This window comes from Sarcophilus harrisii, chromosome 3 (assembly GCF_902635505.1).
Source record: "Sarcophilus harrisii chromosome 3, mSarHar1.11, whole genome shotgun sequence".
Classification (NCBI taxonomy): domain Eukaryota; kingdom Metazoa; phylum Chordata; class Mammalia; order Dasyuromorphia; family Dasyuridae; genus Sarcophilus; species Sarcophilus harrisii.
Window position 1 is genome coordinate 611,075,546 of NC_045428.1, and position 10,778 is coordinate 611,086,323.

The 10,778-nt window shown below is 51.2% G+C and overlaps 1 protein-coding gene across 1 annotated transcript; it reads left to right on the forward strand.

The window, feature by feature from the left end:
• The first annotated feature begins 2,199 nt into the window (after window positions 1-2,199).
• Window positions 2,200-8,678, forward strand: LOC116422752 (translation initiation factor IF-2-like). The gene is made up of 3 exons (XM_031961860.1): window positions 2,200-2,208; window positions 2,494-3,138; window positions 6,073-8,678. The coding sequence occupies exons 1-3, from the start codon at window positions 2,200-2,202 to the stop codon at window positions 6,361-6,363; spliced, it is 945 nt and encodes a 314-aa protein (XP_031817720.1). The 3' UTR covers window positions 6,364-8,678.
• The last annotated feature ends 2,100 nt before the right edge of the window (window positions 8,679-10,778 follow it).

The following is a 10,778-nucleotide window of genomic DNA, read 5'->3' on the forward strand; positions in this document are numbered from 1 at the left end:
TCTGCAGGAGTGCCCGCCCCCACTGGAAGCCAAAGGCCGGCCACACCCCAGTCTCGGCTCTGCCGGCCGAGGCCCTGCCAAGTCCCGGTGTCCACTGTGGGCCTCGCCCTCGCCCTGCCCCCACTCCTCCATCTTCCGGTCCCCCAGGTTCTGGACTGCGCCCTTTCCCTCCTTCCAGACGCGGCCTCTTGGTTTGCCATCATCTGCCAAATGTGGACGTAGCCACTGGCTCTATGGCCAGACCTGGCTCCACCCCAGCCCCCCCTCCCCCGCTACTCCTTCCCCCAGCTGCCCCCCCTTCCCCCCCAGATGATCCTGTATCCATCTGACTCCTCCCCCCCCAAGCCCCTTGAGGGCAGCGCCTGGAGCATCTCCCCTCTGTGATTCTATTCTATGGGCCTACTCTATTCTAGGCCCAAGGAGAACTGGGGGAGTCACCTGCTGTCAGGACTGGGGGAACACATGAAGGACATGGGGGTGCCCTTTAGGGAGGGCCAGACTAGCCAGGGGACAGGGGTGGGGTGGGGCAGAGGGCAGGGTCTCCTTGGAAAGAAGTCTCCTGGCCGGCCCTGCCCACCAGCCTGGGAGAAGCCCCCCAACTCCATCTTCTCCCCCGGGGTGCGAGGGGCTCTGGGGAAGAGGCTCAGAGATGCAGAGCTTGCCCAGCTCCAGGACAGGGAGGGGAGGGCAGAAAAGGGGAGAAAGGCCCCAGCTTTGGGCCCAGAGCACTTCCCCAGCCTCAGCCAGACACTTGCCCTCCGGGGAGAAGTCCAGGATCAAGTTGTCCAGGATCAGGGCCTGAAAGGAGAGAAGGGGGAGGGAAGGAGGGGAGAGGAGAGGGGGAAAGAGGGGGAGACAGGGAGGAGGGAAAGGAGAGAAAGGGAAGGAGAGATGGAGGGAGAGGAAGGGAGAAGGGGAAGAAGGGAGAAGAGAAAGAGGAGGAAGGAGGGAGGGAGGGACAAGAGGAGGAGGAGGAGGAGGAGGAGGAGGGGTGAAGGAAGAGAGCCAGGACCCCAGTAGGACCCACTGGCAGGGCAGAGAGAGAAGGCTGCTATAGCCGCCCCTCGGGGGTCCCAGAATCTCCTGTCTGCTCCCTTCTCAGCCCCTTTCCCTCAGAGTAGAAATACAGGGTCTTGGGGGGGGCCTGCCTGGGCTCGGGGGACCCAGTTCCACAGACCGGAGAACCCTGTACCATAAGGGGGCTTTGGCCAGGACAGTGCAGCTCGGGAGGAGTTCCATGGGCATCCAACCGTTGACTCTACATCCAGAGAAGTGAGGAGGCGGGGAGTGAGTCCAGGCTGCCCAGGAGCTCCAAGGTCATTGAAACAGCACCTAACTGAGGCAGCCCAGACAAGGGCAGGGGGTGCCCAGCTGCCCTCCTCCCCATGTCCACCATCTTGTCCCAGCCAGCCTCCTGCCCGGCCTGGGGTCCCTGGCTCTGGGTCCTCACTGCCAGGGATCCACACACATTAGGGGCTTTCCTTCCCACCATCTCCAGGATGGGAACAAGTGGGAACACCAAGAAAACCAGGCCCTCCCCCAGCCACGTCAGCCACGGAGGAGCCTGGGTTCCAGCACATGGAGATGCTATGAGCTGGGGACGAGCTCACTTACCTGCGTACTTCCCAGGGTTGTCCACGCTGATGATGACACGCACTGCCGGAGCCGGCCACTTTGGGAGGCTCCTGGGGAAAGTGGAGGAGAGGCATTAGAGCGCCCGCCCAACTGAAGGGCTGTCCTCGTTGTCGCCTGTCTGTGGAATCTGGACTTCCAACGTCCCGCCAGGAAATGGAATCGCCGCCATTTAATTTCTCTTGGGAAGATTCTGACCAGGGACCTGACACGGAGGCCCTTTCTCAATCCCCACTGCCCAGCGTCCCAACTCTGCTGCAGAGAGCGCGACTCCGTCGGGCCGGCCGAATGCCCCCAGTGTACGCCTGCCAAAAAGACGACTCTGTGGGGAGCCCACAAGGACAAGCACTCGCAAGGTGGTCAGAAACAGTGATGCAAAGACCCTCCCAAGGTCTCTCTGAAGAACTTTGGAGTCCATTGTATGCACATGGGAGACTCTGGCCCAGAAACGCCCAGCGGGGGGTGCCCTCCTCAGAGGAGGGGCTGTGCTCTATGACCAAACCAGAACTGAGTTAGCCCAGAAGAAAAGTGAGATGCACAAAATCAGAGAAGCCCCCCACCGTCGGCATGGCTGCTGTGTGTTCCACCTGTGGCCGAGCATCCTGAGCTCTTACTGGTCTCAGCAGCCAGCCGCACACATTGTAACTGGTCTTTAACATAGTGAGGTCAGAAGGACTGCACCACATTAGGGCTCCCTTCCCATAGTCCCTGCCAGGATCACCCCTTCCCACAATCCCCAGAGGATGGCCCAGACACACATTGGAACTCCTCTTCCCACAACCCCTGAGAGGATCATCCCGTACACATTAGGGCCCCCCCTTCCACAATGCCCTGGCCAGGTAGGCCCCCTCCCCATTTTAGAAGATCCCTTCCCTTCCCACAATCCCTCTTGGCTTGAGGGCTCTAAGTCCCATAAACCTTCACCCGAGCATTGCAACGGGTGCCAGGGTAAGGAACTCGAGTTATTCCCTCTTTCCCTTCCCTCCTGGGTCGGGTCTGGGGTACAGCGAACCCCAGTCTCCTCCCTCCCCCTCTCCACAACATTTCCGGTCCCTAGGCAACCTGCCCTTGTCGCCGTGGAGACGCGGAGAGGGCGGGGTCGAGCAGCTGCCAGTGGCTCAGAAGCCGAGGCAGCGGAGGGTCCTGGGGGCAGGGGTGCTGGGGGCAGGGGCCGTCCTGGTCCGCACCGCCCCTCCCCCGCAGGGCCTGGCCCCTCCCCGCCTCGAGCCGTCCACTAGTCCATGCAACGGACACTCCCAAAGGGGAGCCAAACCCCGTGGCGCGCCCCGCCCCCAACAAGCACGTGGGAACGGCGCAAACTTAAAAGGGTCCGCGCGTGGTCAAAGCCGACCCAGGAGCAGACCGGGAGGGGCTTCCGCGAGGCGGGGGGAAATCCCAGGGGCCGCTAGAGGTTGCGGAGCAGGGCAGCCGAAGGAGGGTGCACGGGACTGGGGAGCCCGGAGCCCGCAGACACTCCCCAGCCCAGCCGCTGTCACGACAATCCAGGTATCAAGCGATCGGGGCCGGGGCTGGGGGGGAGGGGGCTCAGAGGGGTAACATTTTCTACAGCCCCCAGCACCCCGGGCGGCGGCGCAGTGCCCACTCCGGAGAAGAGGTGCTTTAAGGGAGCCCAGCGAGGCTCGGGGGGTCCGAGGGAAAGCGGCTGGAGCCGGCCGGCGCCCGAGAGTCAGGGGGCGCTCCGAGAGGTCCGGGGCTCAATCTGGGAGAAAGGAGCCCGGGCTGCCCCCGAGCCGCGCCCGCCGACCGCCCACATCTCCCCCGAAGGGCGGCTGCCCTTTCCCTAACCGCCTGATTTCCGCGTCTCCCCACCCTTTCCTCCCTTCCTTGCCCTTCTGGCCCTGTCTCAATGCATTTTTAAAAGGGACCTGAACCGTCCGGGGGTGGGGTGAGGGGCGGAGGGAGAGGGGGTCACCGAAGGCGGCTTGTAAGCGTGGGCAGATGCCGGAGAAAGGTGCGCTCTCTGTCGCTGTCCTGTTTCGCTCTCTGTTTCTCTGTGTGTGTTTCTTTTTGCCTGCCTCTCTGTGTGTCTCTTCCTCTGCCTCTGTGTCTGTCTTTCTGTGTGTGTCTGTGTCTCTGTCTCTCCGTGTGTCTCTTCCTCTGCCTCTCTCTGGGTCTGTTTCTCTGTCTCTTTGTCTATCCCCCCCAGTCTCCCGTGTATATGAACTCCTCTGGCATTTCACCTTCGTGGGGTTCACTTTGACTCCATGCACTTGTTGATCCCGCCCCGTACCCATCGCTTTCTTGGCTCTTGGGGTACAGTTGTGTCCGTTCCCTGGATGTCCCAGTCTGTTCAGCCGTTCCCCACATAAAGACTGCCCGGGTAACTCAGTGCTGTGGAGCTCCTCCCCAAAGTGCTACGAAGACATCTGAAGGGTTTCTTTGGGCTTTTTTCTTAGCACTTGAAGTGTGAGTGTGTGTGTGTGTGTGTGTGTGCATGTGCGTGTGTGTGCGTGTGTGTGGGGGATATTGGGCGGGATGTGAACTGTCCACACTGGTCACTAATTGGTCATCTGATAAGATGAAGCTGGTGGGGTCAGGATCCACCCCTCCCAACCTGACTTCTGCCCCCTCCCATCACCGGGTCCTGAGTGGAGCGGGGGAGACTGTTTCCATCTCCCCATCACCTTCCTTTTCAAGCTGCCACTGTCTTCAGGCAGGTGGCATGTCCCCTTGCAGCGGGATCCCCAGAACGTTGCATTGCTCCCCCAAACCTAAGGAAGCTGGCAGTGGAAGCTTGTGCAGTCAGCACCGCGGAGAGCGCCCGGTTAGGACCGGCAAGGGGGAGGGGCGGGGAGAGAGGAGGCGCATTTTCTCCTGCGCTTGGAAGCTTGACCCTTCTCTCCAAGCGGCAATCCTCTTCTTATACCTCTGCTTCCTTTCCGCCCCCATGGGGAGGAAGTGGGGGGAGGGATCTGCACCCATGATAAAGACCAGAGCTTCTGGGGGCTTCTAGGAAAAATGGACAGGATCTCTCCCCCAAAACGCTATCTTTCTATTCCTCTGCCTCCTCTCCACCCCCAAAAGGAAGGATGCGAGATCTCCCTCCGCCCTTTGGAGCAAGAGCTTGCTTCCTAAAATGGCCTAGATGGAGCAGAAGGAGCTTAGACTGACCCACACGAAAGCTCGTTGGCACTGTGTGGGAGTAACCGCGAAGGCTTGTGGGAAGGGGCTTCCTATCCCTCACTGGAGTGAGTCCTTCCAAGGCTACCCATGCAGAGATGGGGAAGTGTGAGCTAACCCCCTGGCAGTGCCCCTGTGAGCATGGCTGGGCTCTGACTCTGCAAGGTAGTGCCAGACAATGGCAGGTGCTGTTTACCAAGTAGGCTCCGGGAATTGTGATCTGTTTCCCAGGAAAAGAGACTGAGGCAATTCCAGGGGAGCAGGACCTTGTCTGAGGTTACCCAGTGAATGCAGAGTCCACTTTCCCAGGGTCTCCAAGTTAAGCTTTCTGACTCTCCCTCTTAGGCAGGAAGGAAGAGGGATGCTACTGGATAGAGCAATAAAGGGGGGACCTTCCATCTTCAGCCAGGAAGGTCTTCTCCGGGGCCATTTAGGCTTCTTTTCCCCCAAGCACTCAGGCAGCATTTGGGAAGAAGCCCTCGCGTGCAGGTGCACTATGGCCAAGGGCCAGGTACCCAGACAGAAATACTGAAAGAACCAGAGGTCATGGGTCTTTGTCTGTTCCCCCACAAGGGGCCACAAGGAGGCTGGGGGATTCAGAAAGTTTTCCTGTAGAAGCTGACACTCCTGCTGAGACATGAAAAGGGAGAAGGGGGAGGAGGGATGGAGCAGCGAGTACAGAGGCAGAGGCAGAGACATGCACAGAGGCAAAGAAACAGAGACAGATACACACACACACAGAAACAGAGATAGAGACAGAGACAGAAACACAGAGAAAGAGACACACAAAGAAAGAGATAACCAAAAAAAGAAGAGCAAAAAGGTCACTTTGACTGTGCAAAGAGAAATAATGGCTGATGAAAGGAAGGATGGAGCCAGCTTATGAGAGCTTGTCTCTGCTTGAGGGGGGGAGTTTTAAGAAAACTCCATTTTTATTTTTAAAAAATCAATAACAAAGTGAATGACGCCTACAAAAAAGCAGGAGGTGCCCACTCTCAAGGGTTAGTCACAGAAGGAAACATGGGGAAGCCGAGGGGAGGCTCAAGGAAGAGGCAGAAACTGGAGGCCTGGAGGTTAGGGAAGGGGAGATCAGGCCAACAGCTCCTAAATGCACACTGGCCACTCAGAGGAGAAGGGGCTATCCCAGTGTGCTAGGGTCTCCTCCTCTAAGCTAGCAGGGTGGAGGTGGGATGGGGCCCTCAGAGGTCAGTGTAGGGTCTCAGGGCTGCCTTCCTGGGAGAACCAGAGACAAGTCCAGACTCACTCAACTAATCCCAAGAAATTCCCTTCCCTTCACAGCCTGGACAAAGGCCATCAGGCTCCCAGCACCACATAGGAGTGTCCATCCAAAGGGAGAAGGCACCAGAGGAAGAAGCGGCTGGAGAAGGGGCAGCCAAAGCCAACCGCTCTGCAATCCCCATTGGCCCGCCCAGCCTAGTCACCAGGGTCTATCACCTTTTTGCATTTGGCCTCTACCAACGGACATATAGCAAGGGCAAAAGCTTAAACATTTCCCCCTCTGCTTTGGTGACACTTTCCCCTGCGTCCATAAGTCAGCTGACATCATGCTACATAGAGCACTGGGCTTAGTGCCAGGAAGTCCCGGATTCAAATCCAGCCTCAGACATTTACTAGTCCTGTGAATGTAAGTAAATCGCTTAATTTCTCATTTAACTCAGTTTCCTCATCTGTAGTGATGAAGCAACCAATTAGTTCAGCCTTTTTTGGAAAGAAACTTGGATCTATTCCCAGGCCACTAAACTGTTCATCCCTTTTCACCCAGCAATCCCACTATTAGTCATATAACCCATGGGGATCAAAGAAAGAAAAGGGTTCCTATGCACAGATACTTAGAGCACAGATACTTCTGAACCTGAAATGATGGGCTCCCCATCCATATGAAAGCTAACAAGCAGTTATGGTAGGCCTTTGTACCAGTATGGAGGGACACAGAAGGTCACATTTCATTTCATTACAAGTAATGTAATTACTTCATTACAAGTAAAAGACCTTGTAATGAAAAAAGAAGTCAGAAGAAGCAGTCTGGTTGGTACCTGTTTGAAGAGCCCCCTGAACTTGTTTTCTTGAGCTGCCCTGTTTTCCAGACATGAAGCCTCTTAAAGTAACACAGCACTGATGTTTTGCAACCGAATTCCATTAAGCATTAAGCCCTTGCAGCAGAGCTTGGGTCTGCCTGATCTGCCCAAAACAATCAACTTTTGTGTGGCCCAGACTCTTTCAGATAAATAGAGATCCTCCCTCCATGACCCTGCTCCCTCTGATCCCCTCCATCTACTGTCCCCTTCCTCCTCTCATACCACTTCCCGCTGGGAGAAAGCTCTCATCCCAGGAGCCTCCCCCTTTTTGGACCCCATAAATATTCAAGTTTCCATCTGTACTTTGAACTTCTTGTTCTTGTTATAGTGTTCTTGTTATAGGGAGTTTCCGAATGCAGGTCCCTTTCTCTTGTGATAAATCGTTACTACCCATATCTTCAGTTTCAAGTATATATAGGTTGTTACAGAGTTAGAAGCAGGTAAGTCATATTTTTTAATTACAGAAATTTAGTTGAGGAAAAAATTCATGATGAAATGAAATTTAACCTGTCTCCAAATTTTAAAATTCAGGGTTCTGCTGACTTGATTTATCCACAAAGCAGATTAGAACACTTACCCTTCCAACATCAAGAGTGTTGGCAAGAAGCATCACCAAGATCTTTTGGGACCTTCCAGTAATAACAAGTAAAATTGCCCCTTAACAAAAATGAATTAAAATAAAGGAAGGAAAGAAAGAAGGAAGAAAGAAGAAAGACCCATTTGTCATATAAGGTAGATGCCTCTTCTCACTAGGCATCCTATTTTCATGAGAAGAAAAGAAAAAAAAAAAGAGGTAGGGTAGGTTAGGATTTTCCTTTAGAAACTACATTGTCTAATAATTTAGTTTCTTGCCTCGGGATCTACTTCTTGATTCCTTTTTCCACATGACTTCTAGAAGCTTCAAAGTCACACTTCCGTGTTTTGGGTAGGATAACAACCTGTTGAAATCTTGACATTCCCATGGCCTTTTAATCAAGATATGAAAGATTTCCCCCGAAAATTCCAAATGCAAACCAGGTCATCCCCTGATCCAGACCATGATCCACTTTCCACCAGTGACCAGCATAGGACTCAGGCCCTTCTCTTTGCTGGTCTCATAACATAAGTGTCTGGTCCAGGTGCAGCAAAAATGTATCTACCATTGGGGATAATTTCCCCAAAGTCACAAGAGGATGATCACCATCAATAAATGTTAACTGTTGACCTGATGCTATAACCCCGATTCACCAGAGTCCATCATGACATCATGGTTACACCATTGTAGGGGAAAAGAGAAACGGAGCCCAAAACATACTTTATTAGAGAAGTCCAGCTCTCCTCCAACCAAGTGAACTTGAGACCTCCCTCTCCATCTGAGGTGCCTTTCCTCGGGGCTCTATTTTTTTTTTAGGATTACAATTATGCTAAAACTAGAACAGCATTTCATTAATGACCATATAATGCCTAGAATAAAATATGAAAATCAGCAGGGTCAGGAGGTTGCAGGATCATCAGTGCTGGCAATATTTCTATTGACAAGGTGATGAGCTAGCCTTTGGATTGGGCAAGGGGACATAGCGCATCCCCGAGAACATCTCAGGGAAGGACTTTAGAGGCTTTCCATCATGTCAATGTGGATTGTAGGTGAAACACAACAGGGATACTCCATGTCAGTGTCCTCATGATCCTGTAGTTAGGCAAGTAGACCTCATTCCTGGCATGCAAGTAATTTCCATTATGTAAGCATGAAGTCTGCAAAAAACCTCTACCAGAATCCATATTCCTATATGACTTATACCAGGGGTCCTCAAACTACGGCTGCGGGCCAGATGCGGCAGCTGAGGATGATTATCCCCCTCACCCAGGGCTATGAAGTTTCTTTATTTAAAGGCCCACAAAACAAAGTTTTTGTTTTTACTATAGTCCGGCCCTCCAACAGTCTGAGGGACAGTGAACTGGCCTCCTATTTAAAAAGTTTGAGGACCCCTGAGTCTTATACAATGAATTACTTATACTTACTATTAAATAATTGATCCAGTAAACAAAATGAATAATTATTAATAATCATTGCCCCTCATAAGATCACAATGGACTGATTAATACTGATTCAGGTTTGAGTAATGGTCCCCAATAAGTCAGAGTCCATCATAATTTCACATCCTATATCCTCTTTGCTGTTCTTAGTGTTCAATCATGTTCAGTCATGGCCACCTCTTTGTGACCATTTCTCTTTTCTTGGCAAAGAAACTACAGTGTCTGGCACATAGTAAGTGATTAATAAATATTTATTGACTAAGATCCCTAATAAGAGAGGTAACAAAGGTGCACATCTGGTCAGTGCTCTACTTTTAAAAAACAAATATTTAAAAACCAATCATAGAAATTTATCTGGATTAAATTTATACAATTTCACCCAACAATCAGGCAAGTCAAAATTGAGAGGCTTGTGCTATTGGAAATTTGACATTTTATCTATGCCTTCATGCAAGTCAGTGACAAAAATATCAAATCTCTGTGATGAAGGAGATTCCCCCAGGCACTATCTTAGAGACTACCTTCCCTGCTGAAATTGAACCATAGATGGTTGCTTTTTGGTTCTGGCCATATATTATAATGGGCTTGACCAAACACTTCATGAAATCCAGGTAACCCTGTCCATTACTGCTAGTCTATTATCCTATCAAGAAAGAAAATGAGGTTCACTTGACCATGCCCAGCTTTCATTTCTCCTGTTCTCCTACCTGAGCTCATCACATATAAGGAACACACTTCATCCCAGGGGGGAGGGTACCTTCTGGAAGCTAGACTTTGTCACCAGATCAAATGCTCAATAAAGAAACACAATGGAACCTTTTAGTCAGGTATAAAACTGATTTTCCTGTCTACTTTTGGAAAATCTTTCCCATTTTATTTTCATTAAGAAAGTAGTACAGTTTATGGCATGTAAGTAGATAAGGTAGAAAGGTAAATAGGTAGGTAGCTAGATGGGTGAAAGGCACATAGAGAGAGACAAAAAATACATATGTAGGCAGATCAGGTATATAGACAGATATAAGGAAAGCTAACATTTCTGTGGCACCTACTATGTACTAAGGACTTTACAAATATTTTTTAATTGATCTTCCTAACTACTCTGGAAAGTCAGTGCTATTATCCCCATTTTACAAATGATCAGAGAGGTTAAATGACATGGCCAGAATCATACAAATAGCGAGTGTCTAAGGTCAAATTTGAACTCAGGTCTCCTGACTCCAGGCCCTTGTACTCTATGTACTGCTCCACCAAGCTATGAGAGAGAGAAAGAAGAGAGACAGAGAGATGAAGAGAGAGAGAAAGGGGGAAAATTAAGAGATGTTTTTAAATATGTATAAAAGAATTGTACATGTTTAACATATATTGCATTACTTGCCATCTAGGGATGGGGGTGGGCAGAAGGGAGGGAGAAAAAAATTTGGAACACAAGGTTTTACAAGAATAAATGCTAAAAACTATACATATGTTTTGAAAATTAAACACTTTTTAAAAGAGAGATGTTTTTAGCCAAACCAAAAAAAGTTCTTCAACAAGGACACCTTGGCTGACTCAGCTGAGCTCAGTATCCCAGCCTTAAAGTTGCCTGGCATGGCTGGCCAATCAAGCATCAGGGAAAGAATCAGAATATGATGTCAACACTCTTGTCAATTAAATCTGGAGGATGATTTCAGTGCCATTTAAAGGACTAACCTTTAAGGTCTGGAAGTAGGGAGAAGTCAGCTGTTCCCCCCACCCTCACAAGCCCTCTGCACAGTGGAACTGGGAAGTTGATGGGCATTTCTGTTCCCCTGTAACATCTTGATTAGAATGCAGCCTGGAGAGAGTAGGATATCCCTCTCCTCCTTTCCCTCCCTGGAGTAACATTTTCTGCCTTTCTTTATCTAGGGATGCCATGGA